Source organism: Coffea arabica, chromosome 5c (assembly GCF_036785885.1).
Source record: "Coffea arabica cultivar ET-39 chromosome 5c, Coffea Arabica ET-39 HiFi, whole genome shotgun sequence".
Classification (NCBI taxonomy): Eukaryota; Viridiplantae; Streptophyta; class Magnoliopsida; order Gentianales; family Rubiaceae; genus Coffea; species Coffea arabica.
Genome location: NC_092319.1, coordinates 33,905,151 through 33,928,196, shown reverse-complemented (window position 1 = coordinate 33,928,196; position 23,046 = coordinate 33,905,151). Strand labels below are relative to the sequence as shown.

Here is a 23,046-nt window from a genome sequence, read left to right as displayed (position 1 = left end):
TTAATGTAAATACCTATAAGATTATAACCATAGAGCATATGTATAATTCTTGGTTTAAATGATAAAATTAATAAGTTTCAAAATAAAATGGGGAATAAACAGTAAATAGAGAATATATTTGTATTTCAAGGTCAAACTTGATTTTAATAGTTTAAATAATAATGTAAGAATGATAAATGATCATCTACAGATTATATATTTACCTTGAAATTATTAACTTGTCCCAAGAAATAGCTATGAGCCAGGAAACAAACCCAAGGCTCGAGAATAAATTATTTGGATAATTGGTGAGTGTTCCTTGTTTGTTATATTTTCATTGCCTATGTGGCTTGTTCTTGCTTATATGACTTGTTATGAACGAATGATAACATGTTAAATGTTTTCAATGATTTCTTAAAATGAGTTTGTTAGGCGAGTGTGTATTTTATCACACTCGACCTAAATGAAATGTGAAATTTTCAATGGTTAAGTCATTAAATGTTAGTTGTGCATGAATGTAAGGCTCTTGGCTGAACTGGGTCCTGCCTTTCGTTACTGATCGACTCAAGGCAGAAGCGGACTCGGTCGGGCGATTTAGTGACCCTGGGTGAACGTTTGGTATACTCGAGTATTACCTTGAAATCTGGAGCCTGGCCAATGTCCGAGAAGGGGGTGAATGAAATGAATGAACGAATGTCAACGCAAATGAGGGGTTTTACTTATCAAAATGTATTTTCAAATGATTGGAGGAATAAGGGGAATTGACAGGAGAATGAATGAACGAATGAATGAATGGTTTCTTGTGAGCACGTATCCTTTTAATGAATGTGTTCTTATCGCTTTCCATTGTAATGTTTCTTGAGTTATTGATTGTTTATGGTAATTGCATTGAACTTATCACTTGATTATATGTTCGGAACCTCATTGAGCTTTTAGTTCATCCCTTTCGTTTTGTTTTCCTTAATAGGGGAAGACGAGCAAGGACGAGAGCTCGGTGTAGGCTAGTTTGGTCTAGTTCTTTCATTTCTTTTGTAATGGTTCTCGCCCTAACACTTGGCATGGGCTGGATGTATAAAGAATTGAGAACCTTTGTATATTCAATGGTTGAACTCCCTTTTGAGATAGAAATGTAGATAAGTTTCGTTTTAAGTTTTGGATTTTGTTATACAAATTATTGTGGTTTTATTCCGGTTTTGATTGAGGTCTAAAGTGAACGACTGAGTCCCAGCGAGATCTGGGCAAGCGATCCGCCGAACCCTTTGGTCCGCCTTAGGGTGAGGTGGGGCTGTCACAACATCCCTCTCTTAGGTCACATATACTTATCTAATATTATAATTTTTTTTTCGAGTCTCACTCTTTGCATATTCGTGATCTCTTCTAAAAATCATTTTGAGCGTCACAATTAATGTAATTTGTACCAATTAAATTTTGAAGAGATATTTTGACCCTTTCGATATCCTTTAGATGTAGATTTGCATCCATGTAGAAACATTCAAATGTGATCAGTTTTATGGGTTAGATGAAAACAATTTTTGACTAAATCTCGTAATTAGTTTTGGTTAGGTTGAAAGGGTGCTTTAGATTTGATTGTATCAAATCTTTGCCTTCCCTTTTTTCAACCCTGACTCCTCAACTATTTTCTCTTTTTTTCAAAAATCAGAAATCGTCTAAAAAGGGTTCTGTCCATTTTTATTATTATTAAAAAATACATTTTTAGGTAATTTGGTACACCTAAATTCGATACCAAGTGGCGACTCCTATTTCTTCTTAAAAACCTTTTTTAGACTATTATTTTGGGCCAAAATCGTGGCACTTTTTTAAGTCCCATTTTAGGCCTTTTTTCTTTATTTATCCTCTAAAATAAAAAACTCATTTTCCAAATCAAAAATTCATTTTTCTAACACCTAAAATTTTATTTTATTTTTTCAACATTTTTTTTCAAATCCCATTTTAGCCCCTTTTTCTTTATTTATTTTCTAAAAATAAAAAACTCAATTTTTCAATGCACTCATCTTTTAATACATTTTTTGAACTCTACACCATTTAATTCTTTTTCGAAAAAATGGGGCGCAACACCATTCTCATTCTTCAAACCATTCTATGATAAAACTCCATATTTTGACAAACCTATAATCGTGCATTCACTGTTAATGTTGAGGTTTCAGAAATTAAAATTCTGAATTCTAGTTCTTGCGCTCCCTTCCTGTTTCTCAAATCCCATCTCTCTTTAGTTAGTAAAAAAAATTTTCAAAATATGGACGTTCACTAGAATAAGTATATATTTGTGCATAATTTATGTGGTTGGAAAGTCCTTTTATACATAAATAAACCATTCAAACAAGAAGGGGTAGATGGAGGAAAGGAAAAACAGAACATACATCATTTGCATTAAATTTAAATTCGATCAGTATCTTTGTTGTAATTACATCGATGTCAATGTTAATCGAATTGGCACTAATAATTCATAAATAATCAGCATTTAATCAACTATATAACAAAATCTCAGTTAAATGAAGTTCAATATGAGCATATGCACTTGGACAATCTAATTGAATTGAGTACATGTTCAACAGCTCCATCCACCTGGTGGACTAAGAGCTAACACAAGAAAAGAGTGAAAAATGACCACCTAAACCAGTAATACATTACACTAAAGCACTACAAGATGCAACTTATTTCAGCAGGAACATCAATAAATTGCTTATCTTGGTAAATTTTGAACCAGACCTTGGGTGGATTTAAAGCACTATGCTTGAAGTAGTATAGAAGTGGACTTAGCCAACAAACCAGCTGGGATCACCAACAAACCAGCTGGGATCACGGGGGAAGAACCTTTACTAGCTGCCTTGCTTTTGTGTCCGTTGACATGCAGAAGCCAGATGGAGACAATGAGCTCTTATCCTGGTATTTCGTCACAAACATAGTTTCAGCATTTAACTAAATGCTTTGAACCAGTTGTGAATTGAAATGGAATCCAATCAATAGCTTATAACATATACTTGGCTATAAACAAGACACTTATGGCTTGTTATTGACCTCTTAATAAAAAGTAACCTAATTTCTTCATTAACTGCACTGTAGGAATCAAATCATCGCCCTCTATAGATTAACAATCTAATCCAGAGTAGCAAGAAATCCACCCCTCTCACATAAACTTGTGGTTACCTCTTTGAACATGAAAATGGCATTGGAAGATGCTTGAAGCTAGATGTGTCAAACAGCTCCATGAATCTCTGATCAGATATTCTAGCCTTCGCTGCTGCAAAGCGTTGGTACTCATCAAACACAGAAGTCAAGCACCATCTCTGCAATTTTCTCAAGCATCCCACAAGACAACCAGTTCGGTGCTGCAACAACAAAAGCAGCCGTAGGTGCCAGTTTACAAAATTAGGTCTGTACCTGTCAGTTATAAGAATACAACAAAACTAACAATACACCAACCTTTCCTCTTTTGCAGTGGATCAATAGAGGATGATTCCTCGCATCTGTAGTAAAGGAAAAACAAGTATGTTAGTAAACTCTGCCACCATTGGATTATCAAAGATAAGCAATATGAAGGCATGGTAGAATAAGTTATAAGCTACCAATGACAACTTTCAATGCTTCACGTATAGTATCCTCTGGAATGTTGACGAACGGTTCCTGAATACCAAATGGTGAACATCATTTGCATAACAAAATTATGATTCAATTAAAGAAATCTTTGGCACAAGAAACATTTGTAATATCAGTAATTCGAAACAGACAATTCAGTTGCAGAGTCAAATTCCATCCTCCAAAGAATGGAACTACAATGCACGAAGAAAGAACCCATGATGCAATTTTAGGAACATGTACTTCAACACAAGCCCCAAAGATGAAATATGCAATCCCAAAATATGCTTCCGATAGATTAATTCTATCAATATGACTTTGTCCAAATTAGTGTCCCAAAAGTGGAATCCAATAAAGCCTGGAAAATAGCTTCACCTAAGTTGGTGAATATAAACATATGAAACCATCCAATTAAACTTTATCTTCAAGCTTCAGTTGATGTTATGCAGCTTTATATTTCTGTTCAAGTGATTTAACCTTCAAATCATCATTTGACACCTTCATCATGACATATGAACCAAATAAAAAAAAAAAGAAAAAGAAAGAGAAAAGAAAAAGAAAAAGAGAAACGAAGAAAGAACACATGCAGACACATACATCCAAAAGAATAGAGAAGAAATTAGTGGTTTTCTTTCACTACCCAGACCAAACTTCCTAACAAGATGCCGCTTGCCATTGAACCAGATTCTATATTAAAAAGCCTGGACAAAAATTGAAAGTCCAATTATCATCCAACTTGACTGTGCAGGAAGAACATCCAACCTCAGACATATTTGATCAAATGGCTAGCTGATAGCCAAGGATGTGAAAGCTAATGCAGATCCATTCTTACTGCTGTTATATTAAGACATTGCAATTCTACAAAACTGCAATATAAGGATCAGAAACGAAATGGTCAAGCCTATCAATTCCCCTTCCCCTCTCCCACCCCCAACATAAAGAAGAATGGTAAAAATAAAAGAAATGACTTATGGAACTCAATGCCTAGTTATTTCATGATAAGAATGACAAATTTACTAGACATTGTGAAGCTCAATGCCAATGATGCTATTAAACAGGTATGATTAATGATTGTTTTTCTCAGTAATATTCATAGTCTCTTGAGGAGCTAAAGAAAATCATATAACATATACCATAGCATCAATGACCTGGCTCTAAGTAACTACCCGGTTTTGAAATTTAAAAGGCTAACATACAGTTTATGCTTCTGATTGATAGAGATAAAGATAGAGATTATTTCTAGTATTATATGATTGTGACCACCTCATATGGTGGAATGATAGTGTCCCAGAACTTATCTTCTTTGTCCTACTGTCTCCGTGAAGACATGCTACTGTAGTTTTGCCCACAACACACACTCAAATCAAAAGAACAACATTATCCCTCTTTTTTTCCAAAATTTTAGAGCTCCTAATTATGAAACTTAATGCCATAAAACTCTTAAAATATGAAGGGATCCAACTTTCACATGACTGAAATATTACAAGATAGAAATTATGCATATCATTAACTGAATCATGAATGTGCATCAACCGAAACATAAAATTGCAACTGTTGCACCAGTATTTTCAGATTCATCCTATCATGCGATGAAGCAAGCAAATACATGTGTATCAGAACTGAAATGTCAAATTCATTAAACATATCCACACTGCATGTGTAGAAAAGAAAATCCGAGCACAAGTACAAGAAGAAGATTGCTTTCAAGTTCACCTTTCTTTACAGATTCAAGCTTCCATGATTATGTTCCCCGGTCAAGAATTGTCACCCAGCTTTTGTTGCAATAGGTTTTGTAGTGAGGAAAGAATTGGAAAATGTTTTTAATATCTATGAAAATCGTTATCTAAAGAGATTGGAAAGTAGTGGAAAAGAAATGCAGAAAGAAATGCAAAAAGAAATGAAAGGCATCTACGATTCCAAAAATGGAATATTCTCCAGCACAAGCAAAAAGAACACTCATTAAAAATAAAGCATCTAACTGAATAGTAATCATCAAACCAGCAACTCTATTCTCTTTCTCTTGAATCTTCATAAAATGTAGTACTACTAAATACCTTTCTCCAGCACTTGCATCAATATTAGATATACTGCCACTAACTTTTACTATTACTCAAACCCAGAAGAATTCATGAACTCCTCATGATGACACACTCTCTTCTACTGTGAATCAATAATTGCCATTTTCTAATTTCTGTATTTTGCCTCCCTATCTTTCTAGGTCCAACTATCTGCATGACAAAGTTGAATTGCGTTACTATAAACAAAACCCATTATCCCAAACACCCAATAATTGTTAATTCTTCGCCACAAAAGTCAAAATCAAATCAATATTAGAAAAGGAGTAGAAAAATTGAAGCAATGTAATCAAAGGGCAAAAGCCCAACTTTTACCTTAGCTCCATCAATCCCAAACTGGTATAACTGAATCCCATTTGCCATCAGAAAGTCCGTGTTGGCTTCCGGATATGGCTCTGGACAAAGATATCTGCAATCCACAAAAATAAATTGAAAAAAAAAAAAGAAGCCTGTGATCATCCCTCCAAATGGAAATCCGTTTGAATTACGATTTTTTTTTTTTTTTCAGTTTTGCAAGAAACAATTTTCCATAATTTATAACACTTATTATCCTAACCAGCTCAATCATTCCTACATCCAAACTCAAAAAAGTTGCATTAGCAACCAATTTTTCAGGAATCACAGTGTTTATTTTTCTGAAAACAATTTTCCAATTAACTGTAAAAATATGTACCCAATAAATCCTGACAAAGTTTACTTACATGATGGAACGAAGGGAGAGGGATTGGAGGAAGGAGAAGTTGGTGGAGTTAGGGAAGCCAGAGCGGAAAATGCCATTGTCAACCATAGCAAAGTTGAGAGGAGGAATAAACATCTCTTCATCATCATTCACGGTGGTTGGCGGTGGCGTGAGCTTCACTGCTGGCAAGACTTGAGGCTGAGAGGGCGGTTCAATGATGGCAACTTCAATGGTTCTGCACATATTTTCTTCACTCGGGATGACTACAGTTTGCTCTTTTTCTTCTTGTTCTTGATGCAAATTGTGGTCGATTTTCATAATTCAGATGGTACGGATTCACAAAGAATGAGAAGGAAATCAAAGGAGGAGTATAGGATTTTTGCTGCTACTGGTATTATTGAAGAAGAAGAGGATTCTTGTGATACTTGGACTTGAGAGGGGTGATGAGGTGGGGCTTATTTGGGGTGCGGTTTCTGCCGTTATTTATAGAGTTGGAACTTGGAAACTTGGAACTTGGAAATTTGTAATACTGAGATAGATGGCCATTTTTAAAGGTTAAAGTGGGAGGTGGACCACCCATATAGTTGAAGGTTAAGGGTCCAGTAGAAGTTATGAGAATTTAAAAAAAAAAATGGCTGTATATAACTTTCAAAGTTTTGTTTCAAAATGGAACTGTCCATAATAAATATACTTCATTGTTTATTTAAATTACACCGAAAAAGTAAGATTGACATATGAATCAAACAACTTGATAGTCTAATCTAAGATTTGAAAAAAAGTTCATTCAAAATTGATTTGCCTGTTAGTCAAACAAAATAATAACAGTATTTTTGCGTATGGTAAAGTTTTAAATTGAATTCAAATTCACTTTTAGTGGTTAAGGCCGAAATCCGAAAATTAGAAATTTTAGATTCAAATTCTCATTCCTCATCTCCTTCCCCTTCCCTGCTTTTTAAATCTCACATCTCTCTTATGTTTTCTTAAATGTTAGTCAAACTCAACTCAAACTTGGCTCAATAAAAGGTCATTTAAGTTGGGGTTGGTAAATATATAAACTAAGTTGAGCACAATTTCATGCTTGTTAAAAATAGATAAAAACATGAAATTTGGAATATTTGGTTTAATTAGATTCGTTTATACCCCTATCAAAAAGTAAGCTTAAATAGAATAAATTATGCCTTTGATTTGATTATTACATCTTTTGACATGGATTTAACTAATTTTGCACATCTAAATGGTCCATATAGTTAGGCCACCACCAAAGTTTTTAAGGATTGGAGGGGTGGATCGTTAAGGATTCAAACATTACTTCCTATCACTTATCATTATATGTGACTTGCCACTTTAAATGATTTTCTCTAAATCCGGCTATGTGTTTAGTCCCCATCAATTCCTTGTTTTTAAGGTTTGGTGGGGGTGGAAGATCATGGGTTCAAATCTTACTTCCATCACTTGTCACTATACGTGGCTTGTCACTTGAAATAGCTTTCTCTAAATCCATATAGTTGTGTGTCTTTAGTCCCCATCGATTCCTGTAGGTTCAGTTGAGCCCTCTCCTAGAATAGGTTAGAGTAAGAGTAGGAATAAATGTAGAGTAGATAAGTGACGAATGCCACATCATCTGAATTTAAATTTAAACATCAAATTTTGTATATGCAAATTTAAATATCAAATTTTATATATTGTCAATATATAAAAGATTTTTCCTTCTTTTTTCTGTTTGAAAAAAAAATTAGTAGGAAGGAGTATTGGGATTTAAGAATTAAGAAGGGGTAAGAAGGGATTCCATGATTTAAGAGGGGGGAGGGGGACTAAGACGGTTCAAGGTAGGGGTGTATTCGAGCCGAGTCGAGCTCGAGTACCGCTATACTCGAGCTCGACTCGGCTATAATATAATTATACTCGAGCCCGAGCTCGAGCTCGATCGAGTCGGAGAATCACAGCTCGAGCTCGAGCTCGATCGAGTCCTTAAAAAGCTCGAGCTCGACTCGATAAGGGTACTCACCCGTAATTTTTCAGAATTTATTTACCTATATTAGTAATTTTATATATAATTTTTTTTATGTGATACTCGATAGAGCTCGTCGAGCTCTCGAGTATCAAATTTCTGAGCTCGAGCTCGACTCGATAGCTCTAACGAGCAGCTCGAGATCGAGCTCGAGCTCGATGAAGCGAGTTCGAGCTCGAGCTTCTGATCAAGTACATATCGAGCTCGAATCGAGTAGTTTGACTCAGCTCCACCCCTAGTTCAAGGTAGGCATTCCTACACCTGATATAGGTGTCATCTGAATTATTTGATGGAATCGTTTGACAAGAGCGGAACTACAGCAGATGAAGATTGACATAATTTACATTTAGTCATTTATAGATATTAATTTTCACATTGTTTGGTGTAATTCAAACTGACAATTGCAGAGACCTTAAATCGAATTAAAGGAGACATTATTAATAGTTTTGTTTTTTTGGTTTGATAAGAAGGTAGAAAAGACCTATTGCCTCTAAGAGATCTAGAATAAGGTGTTCCAGGCATCTAAATTTTGAGTCTAGACATGCATTGTAGGATTTTCAAAAAACAAAAGGTGATTTTGTATATGCGTCATATATTCAACCGTAATAATGTATACACCGTCAGTGTATATAATATTTACTCTAATAGTTGATACACACCGTAAACTCGATATTTGATATTGATATATTTCAAAATAAAAAAAAAGTCATATTGGCGACCTTTTTCTTTGTCACTATAAGATTTGAATGATTTCTATTTCAATTTCGATTATTACACGAGTTAGGACATTTTTCCTTTAAAATTATTTATAATAATACACACGAATTTTTATTTAAAAAATTATCCGTTCTTACCGATCGAGGACAAGCAACTCGCGTATGAGTTACGTGCGTGGTACATTGCGCGTTTGACGGTAGAGGCAGGATACTTGGCAGTGATGCTTCATGCGTGTGCGTTTGTCCTTGCTCGGTAAATTTTTTAATACGGATTATGGAGAGGGACAGAGCGAGAGGGAATAAAAACGAGTGACGGCAAAGCAACCGACTGCGGTTTGCTGACTTTTATTTGTTGAATGGACTTTTGGACCCTTTGGAGGGATTCTGCAGGTGTGTGACGAAAAAGCGCCCTTCTGCAGGTGTTCGCGGTTTCTTTTGTCAGTCAAAATACTAATAAATTGCAATTTAACCCTTCAAAAATTTTTCCAGTTGTGTACTAATCCGGTCCACTTTTTGTCATTTTCCAATTTGATTTTGGAATACTGTAATCTCTTTTCAAGTTGTCAAAATTAATTTTGAAATCGGCCTATTTGGATGGTTGTTGTTAAAAGTGTTCTTTTATAATTTTTTGCTGCAACCATTTCATCTTTAGAGGTATACGTGCAATAAAAAGGATGGTGAAAGAAGGTTGTTTCTCAAAGGACTTTTCCGTTGTGTGATGTGTGCCACATATACTTGTATATAAAAGCGAATTTCCATCATTAAAGTTTCCTGAATTTGAGGGATTGAATGATATTATTTGAAAATTTTAGTGGGTCCATTTCCTTTATTTTAAGTGCTTGTCTTAAGAATCAAATTACGTAATAAAATAGGAAAAACCTTTTTCAAGTGTGTTTGGATAGAGTATTATTTGAAATATTATTTGGAATAATTACTGTAACACTTTTTATGATTTAATGTATGTGAGATAAAAAGTAGTTGAGAATATAAAAAGATAAATTGAAAAATGTGTTTATGATACAAGCGAAATATTACTTTGAGATAAATTTGCAATCCAAACACACTTGTTACAGTTGTATAATAATCAATGCAAATAGTTTTAGCGAAACACTTATATTTCTTATTCAACTTCACTCTGCCAAAAGTTATTTTTTGTACTATGGAGTGAATTATTTTAAATCACCTTAACGACCTCATATTTTATCTAGAAGAATTCCGGTAACATTGATAGCAGCCGTTTAGATTGCATTTTTTGAGGAGTTTTTGAGAAAAATTACTGTAACATTTTTTTAAAATACAATATATATTATTAAAAAATAATTAAAAATTATGTAGAATGAATATTCACAAAAAAAACATAAAAATCTTTCTTCAAAAATTCACAATCTAAACAGGCTGCTTTGAGTGCTGGATGTATATAGTTATGTATAGTGACTTGTTGCTCAATCACCCACTAAACTGCACCTTCTATGTGAGTCCCAAGCTCAAGTTGGCTTCAATTGCAGCAGCCCATGTGTTTGCTTTCGTTTCAATTAGTTGTTTGTTTCCGTTTTTTATGAACTTTCCTTAGCAGCAATATCATTTTCACTATCACTTGAAGCAAAGGTACAGATATATTGGTTGAAAAATGGAGCAAAAGAGGATGGGTATGACAAGATTCTTGAGCGAGGAAATATACAAAATGCAGATTGGACTCTACTCGATTATCAAGCAGTATTATTGTCCATTTTGGTGGTCTTAATTAGTGTACTAGGATGCTAATATGCCTAACTAGTGTGCTAGGATGCTATAACTCCTTGGCTTCTTTTCTCTTTACCCTTACGTTCTCTTTGCCTTCTTTTTACCCTCGATTTTCTCCTTGCCTTCTTTTTTCTTTACCCATATGTTCTCTTTGCCTTCTTTCTATCCTCAATCTTCTCTCTACCGTTCTTCCTCTACAGAAGGGAGATCTTGACCTCAAGTCAAGGTCTCCCGTCCTTTTTCTCTATTTTTATTTTATGTTCAATAAAGTCTCTCCTAGGGTATTTTATTAAAAGTTTTTATTTCTCCTAGTTTTTTATTAGTAAGAGTTTTCTTCTTTCATAACCTATTTTAGTGGGAGTTTTGTTTAGTTTTTATTAATTTTTTTCTCAAATTTAAGAGTTTTTTTAGGTCTATATGTTAGATCTAAAATTTTTTGGATTTTCTCATCAGATTTCAGCATCAATTTTGATCTTGAACCAGTTGAATAGCAAATCTAAGATAATAGACATGCACAGATATGTATGTAGTAGCTCGTGTGCAATTGGTCAGATTCGATGGTATGTGATTTACAATGTAATCTTTTATATTTTATAACTCTGTTAAATCTAATGATTTTTCAGATCAATTACAGAAGTGACATATTTTATGTATTTTCTGCCACTAATGCAGATTTCTTTGTCAAGCAAATCATTTTGGATGATTTTCAACTAATTTATTAATAATATTGGCTTCTTTTTTTATTTAAAAAAAAAGATGCTAATAAGCCTCACTACAAATGATACGCTAAGAAAAAATAGATAACATGATATTAACATAACAAAATTTTTCTTGATTCCTGTTTATCCCTTTAAATTGAGATCATCATTACCCTTGTGTGAATAGTTCTTGATGCTCAATTGGTAAAAGGCTAAATTGTATAAAAGCAAACAGTGAAAGGTGTGTCTCAAGACTCGAGTGGGGGGACTTGCTAGACACTGCCAAGTGTTTGCTTCAATTTTCTAACTTTTCCTTTTTTTTTTTCTCTAGTAGAATTTAGGTATTCACTTATAGGAGAAAACAAAAATTAAGGTAAAGGGTATGCGAATTGAAAAGCATTTAATGAAATTAGTTTTCTTTTTCAACAAACGTATTTAATGAAATTAGTTCGCTTGTATGAAATTCGTTCATTCTCAAGCTTCTTATTTCTCTTTCCCAATAAAATAATACCCTGTCCGATTCTAGTTTCTTTCTACCTCACACTATTCCCAAACACTATTAAATTCGTTCAAGAATTAAGTTATTGGTTGGGTAAAGTGCAGTAAAATCATGATAATCATGGAGATGAATGTGATCAATCCATCCAATATCCTAGAATGTATGAATCGGATTTGGAAACCACTTTTCCAAGTTACGTTAGGTTTTCGTCCCACCAACGCCTATTCGATGACTAAATAATTCCTTTTGGTATCAATCATGCGTGTTGCTGATTTTAGTTTTCCATGAAACTTATCTTTCCAATTTGAATGTAACTCTGTCTTTACTTGGTTAATTCTAATATATGTCCTTGAAATTAGGTAGGAAAATATTAACCGCACTTCACTTTTTATTAATTAGACTCCCATAATTTATTTTAGCATATAGTCTAATATATGAAATCATATGATAAAAATAAGTGAGAGTACGATTAACATTTCTCATTAGATAAACGTAAAAAAAAAAAAAAGTTCTCCAAAATTAATATTTCTTAATTTAGCCCCCTTAAAACTTAGCAGTTTGTTAATTTAGAACTTCAAACATTTTTTCCCTCAAATTAAGCCCTGTAGAAGTTGAAGTTTGTTTCAAAGTTACTCCACTTCCAAATATGCACAAGGGGTTAAAGTGAGCAAGATCAAAATTAGAGAGACTGCACTGATAAACTTTGGAGGTCAAGGAATAAGAAGAAGATAAAAAAGTTGAGGGCTCCCTTAAAATATATTTTAAATGTCTAAGTTTAAATAATCGGATACTTAAAGGGCTTGATTGACAGATACATGTATATTAGAGGAGTTGATTGGGATTATCACATGCTAATTTTCTTTTGTAAATTGTCTTGGTGCTCTTGAAGGTGTGTACGTTAATCATGATGCTGACTAGCTTGCTTAATTTAATCTTGCTGTCCTCCACAAATAAGCACAATTTGGCCGACTAATCACACCAGGATTAAAACAACCACAGCCATAAACTTAAATGCTCCATTACGCAATAATACAGGGCTCATGTTCTGTTTTTGAGTAGTTCTCCACTAATTGCGTCCAGTAATGCACGTGTATACAAAAAGTTATTATTAACTTCTTCGAGTTATTATTTATTTGTTTTATTAGTAGGGGATGAGTGGCTTTAAGAAATGGGGAGGAGAAGGATAAAGGAATTTGAATATATGTATTTTAATTTCTGAAATTTTAATTTTAACTATTAGATCAAGACTCCCTTGGCAAACTTTTTCAATATTTACGAGCTCCTAAAATTTTAATTTTAATTATTAGATCAAGACCCTCTCGGCAAACTTTTTCGATATTTGTGATTAAAAACAAACGGTAAAATCGCTTTAGCCACATTGCAAAGTCATTCAATTTCTTTCATGCTTGAAATCTATAATTTGAGAAAAATAAAGATCCATCTAAATATCAATGTTGATTAAAAAAAAACCTTGCAAACTAAAAAGAAACTGTCAATTTGACAGATAAAATTTTTAAAAAATGGCCTAAATATAAATCATCCATTATAACAAAGATGAGAGTTGATGGGCTACCTCTCTTTAAATAGATCATATACACAAAATTTCAAATTATTGATATATTCTTCACAATTATCCAACCTAAGAAAAGAAGACGCCCATGCAAATGGAACTACTACAATCGAATTGAAGAGCCTAAAACTTTGACATTGAGGAATAATTCTTTAACTTCTCAGGGGCACATAAACAAGAAAAGTGGAAAGGGTACAAGAAAAAAGAAAGATTAGGAAGATAACATGCCTTATTACGACAAAGATCAATTTCTTTCTTATATCCTCCTACTCTTTATATTTCACCAGTTTTATGCCACTTTACTCACATCAGTAAAAAGGGGGTCAAATATTTGATTAAGACAATATCAAATGGTAGACTGACTATATAGACAAATGTTTGATTGAGATCCCTAGGGGGCCACTAAAAGGTACCGGTACAAAACACAAACTTAGAAGTGTAGCCCAACAAGACAACACAAGAAAGAATTTCATCACGATTCCTACATTAATTTAAAGATTCATGAATCATTATTCTGGCTGACAATAATGTTTTTCTCTCCCATCATCATCTTATTTATTTTCTCATGATCATATTGGTACAAATGTACCATAAATTCCAGGAAGGGATCACAAGAGTACATTCTAAGGAATATGCTGATGGCTTAAGAACCAGTGGGCATGCACTGAGTTGTCTTCTTCCGTATTATAAACGCGAGGCCTGCGCGCCACGTCTTGTGCTGCGTCGTTTTGTGATGTGTGTGTGTGTCTGGAAATCCACGGGGCTAAAGTGCCAAAAAGGGGAAGTAGACTAAGCAAAGTGCGATTTCCGCTCTTCAACACCTTGAACATTTCCAACCACCAAGCTTTAGCTCACTAGCCATTGAAAAGGAATCAAATTTCTTTTTGGGTTGTAAATCGAGATTCGAACCTTATCTGATTTGAATAAAATCTAAAGGAGATACCAGAATATTTCTTTGGTTTAATCCGATTTGTATAACTCCTAACCTCTTATACAATCCTTTTAGACTCTCTGTCCCTAGACTCTCTGTCCCTGTAAAACAGGATATATTATATTATAAAAATGTTATCGTTGAGACAAAAAATTTTTTTTGAACATTCCTATCCATTCTAACGCTCTTTTTATAGAATCCATTTATTATTTTAGGCTATAAGTTCGGTATCTGTCAAACGTTTATTCGAAGGTTTGGTTTAAATATCATCACTAATGATACTCTTAAAAGAGTATCAAAGGTTAATTTCTAGACTTTATCTTAAATTTGCATTATGTACAAATACCAATGCTAATAATACAAGTCGTATACGGAGTCAAGATGTGAATTTAAGATGTATGCATAGAAATATAGCATTTTCTGCATCTCTTAGATAAATAATATGATAAACTATTTCATATGAGTAGTGTTTTGAAAATCGGATCGAACTGGCCGATTTTGGTTCAATGAACCGCGAATTGATCATGATTTGGGTCCGATTTTATATTTCATCCTAGAAGATAAATAAATCGGTCAAATTTGGTCATAGTCATGACACGTTGTACTCATAAGACTTTACTTTTACAAATACAAGGCACCTTGACCATGGCTTATAAAAATTTAACAAAAACTCAAATATCTCTTTGTAATTTCTTCCAATCACATTTCCAACTTGAACATCAAAATATCTTACACTTAAATGAACCACTCTCGCACCAAATTCTTAGAGATGGAGACAATGTTGGAATTAGGACACTTTGTCACTTTGTATAGTTACACAAAATTTGGTCTTTCCTTCATGTCTACCAATTCCAACTCTCTCCATCTTTGGCATAAGAGGATTATATTTAGCATTCATCAAAAAGATAACGTGGGTTGAGCAAAATGCACTATAAGTTTCAGAGGCAAAAAAAATTTCTGTAAAATGTGAGAGACTATTTCCCCCATTCTGCCAAAATTAACTCTAAAAATGATTCTGAGTTCCTTTTAAGGAATGATTAATTTTGTATATACTGACAATATAGTTTTTTTTGCACTAACAGCTTTAGATATATGTTACAAATGTATGATTTGAAATTCAAATTCAAATTAACATTATGTGGTATGATTTAAATCTGCTGGTGTTAAAAAAAATATACATTGACAATGTATAAAAAAATTATCCTTCAGAGAATAATTAGTAACAGTTTTGAATATATATTTTAAATAAGAAAAGAATTTAACTTTTTGAGTGTGTTTTAAAAGTGAAAAAGATAAAAAATTAAACCATCTCATTTTGTTTAGTAACACTAATTACTTGATTAACATGCAAAGAGTTACTGTCCTCGATTGTCCATATAATTAGCAAATCGGTGTTTGAACAATTTACCACATTTCCATCGCGAGTATTTCAACAATTAAGAAGCAGTTTGGCTCACCTTTTAATAATTGAAATTAGATTAATAAATCATACCACTGTTACGTATTTTTGTCATATTTCCCTTTGCACAATTGGTTTGGAACCCGAATATGTTGTTATATTTTAATGAGTTAATCAATATAAACTCAATCTTAAGTGAAGAATGAGAAGGTACGAGTTTTAGGAACGATTCCTGTATTGAGCCACCAAATGGGAAATACAGGCACTTTAAAATTGGATACCCATTTCACTCAGATATCTATATTACCAAAAACCTTGCAAATTATTTCCCAAAAGTAACGTGTGGTTTTAAGAAATGTAATAAACGTGGCTCAATCTAAGTGCTACAGCTAATACAGACTTCTGTGTCATGAAATCCTAGGACATTCGCAAAATTAACAACATAAAAGGATGGTAATGATAAGATACCATTTTATTCTAACTGTGATCCCTTAATTTTTTTTATGACTTCTAGTATATTGTCATTGATTTATATGATCTCAATTATTAATATTTTTCTAGCAAAATTAATGGAATAAAAGATTATAAAAATTAATCATAATGTATTGTTTTATTTTTTCTACAATATTTCAGCATCTTTTGACCACTTTCAACACATTGTCATTGACTTGTTAGGTCCTCCATGCTGTTAATTTTGCTAAAGTTGTTAACAATTAGATTTAAAGGGTAAAAACTTGAGAATTTAGGGTGCAAAGTATCCAAAATTGAGAGTTTAGGGTTTAAAGTGTTCAAAATTAAATTTTAAGGCACAAAGTAAAAAGTAATACAAGTTTGGGGGTGTAAAGTATGGGAGGCAAACAAGTGAGTGAGTCACTGAGCAAGCTACGTGCAAGCAATTAAGTCAAAGTTTGACTCGAGCTCAAGTTTGACCAAACTCGAATTAAGTTTGAGCTACTCGAATTTGGTTATCGAATTGAACTCAAATCTTTAGGTATTCTACTCAAAAACCTGTTGAGCTTTTTGGAATTACCTAAAAATTTATATTTTTAGAAGAAATTACATATCTTACCATTCAAACTCAAGCATGTACTTGATCTCAATTTGCTTCTTAAGCGAGTTCGAGTTCAAACTTGAGCTCCCTATATTTTACACGAGTTGAACTCCAATTTCGAAATCAAAGATTCGTCGAGCTTGAATATGGATAATAAAGTTTGAGCTTGAACTCGAATACACTAGTGTTTGAGTTCGACTCAGCCCGTTGCTACTCCTAATGCAAAGTGCAGTTAGTCCTTTTTCTATTGCAATTATTAGTTACAGCCTCTTTCTGCGGCTCATATTTGCCCTAGCCCAAAAATGAAGGTTGTGAGCACAAGGATGGAGATTGACAACCGAGAGTTCAATTTTGAGCAGTCTATTCGTTGTATTCCAGATTTACTTTTTGGGGCGGGCTGCGGTTCTATGGTAAGTTCCTTAAATCACATTAGATAAAATATTTGCTAATGAATAGATGAAATGTGATTCCTTGTACCATTCCTCTTCCCTAACTTCTTTTTGTTTATTCTCTTCTTAAAATTCCTTTTTCTTCAGGAGGAGACTACCGTGGTCTTCCTCTCATGAATTTCATTTTTACTCTAAATATCTTCTAAAATTTCTTATTGAGAGCTTTTTTTTTATTTCGTCTAAAATATCTTAATTTGTCTAAAGATTCCTAATGAGAATTTCTTTTTTTTTTCTATTTCAAAAGTTCCTAGTGAAATTTTTGTGTAGTTTTTTCTTATTTTGTTGTCAGATCTGAATTTATTTCAAATCTAATTATCAAACCTGAAACTCTTTTGGATCTTGAGTCTGTGTCGACAGATCTCATCATGATTATTGGAGGTTAAAGTAGTTAATTAATAGATCTGACAATTACAATATGCACAGAAGGTGCTACGGCAATTTATGCTACTAGAAGACATTTTGAAGTTTTTTTTTTGTATTTTTCAGATCTATGCATAATTTTTTAGATTTTTGTATCTGTTAAATTGCAAATTTGTTATTTTGAGTGCATGCTTAATCTATCATTAGCGTAGAATTCTGTGGTGTTAATCAAATCATGCTAGACAATTTTGAGCAATCTAGTTAATGAAATTTATTTTTTATAAAAAAAAATTCCTAGTGAATAAACACGCAATGCCTTCTATTCTCCATCTTGAGGGAAAGGAAATAGGGAAACGATATATGTCTACATTGTATGAAGATAAACAAGCACACATAATTTAGATGAGAGTCATGATTTGAATTTGTAAAAGAAAATCCTATAAAAATCCAAATGGAGGCTGAAAAGTTTACGGCATATGGTTACTGCAAAGGAGGACTTTAAGTACAAGAAGTTAATTTTAAAGGACTACTAAAAGTTTATCTTCTCGATTGAACAAATTTAAGAAGTGTACAAAATTGACTAAGAAACAAATAAGAGCAGTCATGCATCTTTTAGCAGTCTAGGAATTAGAGGTCTCCTTCACGTTTCTTAAAAGTATCTCTATATATATAGCACATGAATTAATTTATCACTAATTTTGACATGTATTTCCACAAATTATTGTGAAATCATTTCTAGTTATTCTTTTGTTTTGTCTTTTCTAGTCTGTTTTTGTAACAAACGAAATTTCAAAACAAAAGAATTGAAAACTATTTATACTTTGATATACTTTAAGAGTACATTTTGCAATTTATCAAATACATCTAAGTAAACCTAAATATCTAAATAGAGGATAACAAATGTAGGAAGCCACTAAACTATTACCATCGCAAAGTTTTGGTCATCAAATTCTTTTTGGGGTGATAAGATTATAATGAACCCAAAATAATGAATAATGACAAGTAACATGTACTACAATTCATCAACATTACGGTTACCATGAAGATAGTATTATAAGCAATAAAAATATATTGTTAGACTGAATTCACATATAGTGAAACTTGAATATAAAACATCTAATTCACGGTGATCGATAATTTCGAGCAAATACACAGGGTTGATTGTAGTAATAGAAATCACCTGAAGTAATCTAGGGGTCGAAACCCCAGGGATGAATTAATTTTCTACTTTAATTATTTAACAAATTTTAGTAAATACCAAGATTTGAATTTGAGCAATTAAATTATTAGTGTTTTCTACTTTAATTATTTAACAAATTTTAGTAAATACCAAGATTTAAATTTGAGCAATTAAACTATTGAGTAAGTGGCAAACAAGGGAATAAATCAAATAAATAGGGGTTGAGGAAACAATAGATGAGAATCTAGGGTTTTAGGTTTTAATTCAGAATTTGAATTAATTAACTAGTTATTTTCTTGACTAGCTAGGAACACCTAACACTAGGGTATTTTAGATTATCTCTCGATACTTCTAAATTGTGCCTAATTAAATCTCACATTTTTCTTGAGATCATAAGAATTTAACTATACCCTTGAAGAACTTAGGTGATTTAATAGTATCATGCGAACCCTAACCTAATCTAGTAATTAGGTTAAGCACGTTCATCTACCTAGTGCACAGTTGCATGTCACTTCTCAGCTTAATACAATTTAAAAACCATGTTCATGTTGATCAGGCATAAACACATAATTAAGGTCAAGATAGATAAATTATAATAGAAGGCAAGAAATTAAACTGGAGCAATTAATCAAAATCCTTCATAAGAGTCCTAAGACAAGAGGTAAATTGGTTCAATATAATGAAAAATTAAACCACAAATTCAATGAGTTAATACAAAGATGAGAATTAGACAAAGAAAACTTCTCAATCACTTGATCCATTCTCCTCCTTGCGCACTTCTTGATTCGTGAGAGATTGATTTTGATCTCCCAAGAAAAGCTATGAAAAATATGTTAAACTAGGCTAGACTAATATTTTTCAACTCTAAAACCGTCCTAAATATCTCCTATTATAGTTGCTAAAAGTTGCACATGAATCCATGTTGGAATAGGTATCTTAAAGTGGAAGAAAATCACGTGCGTAAAACTCCGATGAACTACGGTGACAACATCGATGACAACTCTAGTTCCGGTGTTTGTCAAGTAATAATTAAAGTGCTTGACCAGAAGAACTCTAGCGTGAAGACCGACACCAACTTCGGTGCCGATGTTTGGTCGCAACTCTCCATTTGCTTCTTTTCTTTGTCTTTCTTTATCAGATGCCTTTCTCCCCACAACGTGAAAATCAAACCAAATTAGCAATTCATTGACAAATTTAGGTGAAAAAATATACAATTATCTAATCATAAAACCACCCAATTATATTACAATTAGCACCTTATCAAGCTCCCATGCACTTAACCTGTGCTTGTCCCGAAACACGAGAATAATTGCATTAATATACCAGCAATGGCTATCTCTCAAATCTACCATGGTTAAGTCATTCATTCCAAATAAATGCTAAGCATCAATAGCAATATCAAAGAGACACTTGTCAAGTTAGTTTCTAGTGCCATCCTCCCTTTCAATTCTAACTAACTCCATCTAAATATATAAAATATCGATTCACCAATTCGCTGACAATAGCCTAATCATTAAGCAAAATCTCAAATTTGTATCTACATGGATCCACAAACTAATGCAATCATCATATATCTCTTTTTTCCTTCTTTTTTCTTTTTTTTTTCATTTTTTTCAACTTCTCCCACATTTAAAACTTTTCATATTGTAACAAGGAAGACATACTCAATTCTCAACCTTTTAACCTTTTGACGTGAATTTCGATATCTCCCAAATGAAAGAGTTCGGTTACTGAACTTTTCACTGCTTAAGAAACACATATTCATGGGAAATATGTCTCCGGTTACTAGACAACAACAACTAGCGAAATATAATTCACAGTTATAACTTAAACTTCTAAACATATTATCAACACATAAGCCTACTTCATATTCCAATAATATAAAGAGATAAGATTAATAATTGGGCCACAGTCCTACAAGAATTACTAACCAAATATTTACAATATCTGGAAAGAGTTAGCCATAAATTAAAAAGGCCCTAAAATACCAAATATTCACCAAATAAATGTTCTAAAGAAATCGCTATTTAACACTTAGCGCACCCATTAATATAACACCTTAAACATAGAAAGACTTGAAATTAAAACAATTACACATCAGGGTATAAAAAAATTCAATTAAAATATCCACAATTCCACCTACTCCACTTAAACACCACTCCCATCCTCCCATAGTTAAAACAACATTGTCCTCAATGGTGAGAAAAAGTTCAAAATAAACAAAAATAAGTGTGAATAATACTTCCTTGATGCCACAATATAGGAAATTGGACAATGTAACTGCCATCGGAATATCTTAAAAATGCAACATTCCAGTGAAACCTTTCCAAAACAAAAGAAAACACTACAAATAGAAGTTAATACACCACAAATAACTCTAACAACTATCAAATAAAACAAAGAAAATAATAGAAACTACGAAATCTTGCCCTACATAAAACCACCTCCAAAGTCCAAAACAAATAACCAAAATATGTTAAAGAAAATAATAGAAAATCACGGAGGACCCTGTCGATAAGGAAGCTACGTAACTAGCTCATCACACCACCTCCAAAGTCCAAAACAAATAACCAAAATATGTTAAAGAAAATAATAGAAAATCACGGAGGACCCTGCCGATAAGGAAGCTACGTAACTAGCTCATCTTCAATGCTAGTTACCCCCATCACTCTTCTCTCCAACCTCTCCATAGCCTCATGGGTTCCTCGAACTTTAGCTAGCACCATCTAGAGCAAATCACGAATTGAACGCTAAGATCACTGCTAAGATGTACCGGCACCCTACTCTAAATGCACACCCTCCTCCTCCTTATCCTCGCTGAATTTTTCAACTAATTTATAAGCTATGTGATTTATGGAGTCGCGATTCATCACTGTAGCCGCAACTTTATGAGGCTTACTTGCAAAGTCTACACCAAAGTACATAAAAATATGGGTCAACAAACGAGCATATGAAAATGCTTTCTTGGTACCCTTAAACTCGATTGTCCTAGACATAGCACCCAAAATAACAATGGCCAATGGAACACTGGTTATATCTCCTTACCTGCTCTCCAACTTATTAAGGAAATAGATGTCCATTACCCTCACTTTATTCTTACTACTCGATGCAAGGATGATATTATAATTACACTAGTAAACCACCAGGCTATACCTACGCTATAAAGATTTAGTAGGAATAGGCGCCGTTTCCATCCTAACCTCCCTAGTAATTGGATCCACTACTTGCTTGAAAGTGGAGAAACTAGAGCAAAATTTTTGCATTGTGGCCTCAGATACCCAATTAGGATCCCAATGCACTAAATATTTTTCATGGTCAAACATAGGACCCTCACCTTTAGCCCCCAATAAGGTAGCTAACCGTGCTCTAGTTAGTACTATTGGAACACCCTTCACATAACTCTCAAAATGCATGGAATTAGCCACATTCTTATTCATGATATTCGCATAAACTATCGAACAAAAGCTAGACCATACATATTAGGCAAATTCAACGTACAATCCCAACCCATAGTTTCAAATAAATCACGAAAATTATAATCAGCATCAAACTGAGAGTAAAGGTCAGCCTCGGCTAAAACAGTATTAGTAGGACAATGGGCATACCAAACTTGATTTTCGGCAGTAGTAAATCTCAAAGTATCAAAAACTAGTGCCTGACTACTACTAGCACCTCCGGTGTCCTGACGAATCCTGTGAAATCATGAGATCGGATCCCCAAGAAGATCAATATTAGCAAGTTCAGAATCAAAATTTCTGCACAAAATGACAACAAAGAGCGGACTGACCCCCCAGTTTGACTCCAATGCCTAAGCAATGTTTTAAAAACCGGACCGTCAATTGAACCGGTGAAGTGAAAGGGTCGAGATTCAACCGATCGGACCGGTTCAACCCCGGTTCAACGAATTTTTTAAAAAATAATTTATATAAATATATATATATGCACAAAATAAGACATGTAATGGACTAATTTAATACTTTATATGATGAAAAGTTTACTATTTTTTAATAACTTGGATTTTTAAAAATAATTTTTTAAAATTATAAGTTAAAAAAAATAAATTTCATCTCAATTTCAATTATATCTAAATCCAACCCAAAAATATCACAATATTTTAA

General features: G+C 33.2%; 1 protein-coding gene across 4 annotated transcripts; it reads right to left on the bottom strand.

Moving 5' to 3' along the window:
- Positions 1–2,440: 2,440 nt before the first annotated feature.
- LOC113689881 (inositol diphosphatase DSP4) lies at positions 2,441–6,831 on the bottom strand. Of its 4 annotated transcripts, none has more exons than XM_027207679.2 (6): positions 6,350–6,831; positions 5,964–6,057; positions 3,564–3,621; positions 3,421–3,464; positions 3,145–3,326; positions 2,441–2,923 (listed from the first exon to the last, which is right to left on the bottom strand). In XM_027207679.2, exons 1-6 carry the CDS (start codon positions 6,643–6,645, stop codon positions 2,917–2,919), a joined length of 681 nt encoding a protein of 226 aa, XP_027063480.2. In that variant the 5' UTR covers positions 6,646–6,831; the 3' UTR covers positions 2,441–2,916. The 4 variants fall into 4 exon arrangements, with proteins under 4 accessions (XP_027063480.2, XP_027063482.2, XP_027063479.2 ...); XM_027207681.2 differs by having other exon boundaries at positions 2,441–2,916; XM_027207678.2 differs by having other exon boundaries at positions 2,441–2,880; positions 6,350–6,829.
- Positions 6,832–23,046: the final 16,215 nt, after the last annotated feature.

Excerpts from the sequence above, each read along its gene's own strand:
- LOC113689881 (XM_027207678.2), bottom strand. The coding sequence starts at position 6,645 with ATGAAAATCGACCACAATTTGCATCAAGAACAAGAAGAAAAAGAGCAA. Across the intron at positions 3,327-3,420 it reads TCCACTGCAAAAGAGGAAAG|CACCGAACTGGTTGTCTTGT; the intron begins GTTGGTGTATTG and ends TTGTTGTTGCAG. Across the intron at positions 2,881-3,144 it reads CCATTTTCATGTTCAAAGAG|GATAAGAGCTCATTGTCTCC; the intron begins GTAACCACAAGT and ends ACGAAATACCAG.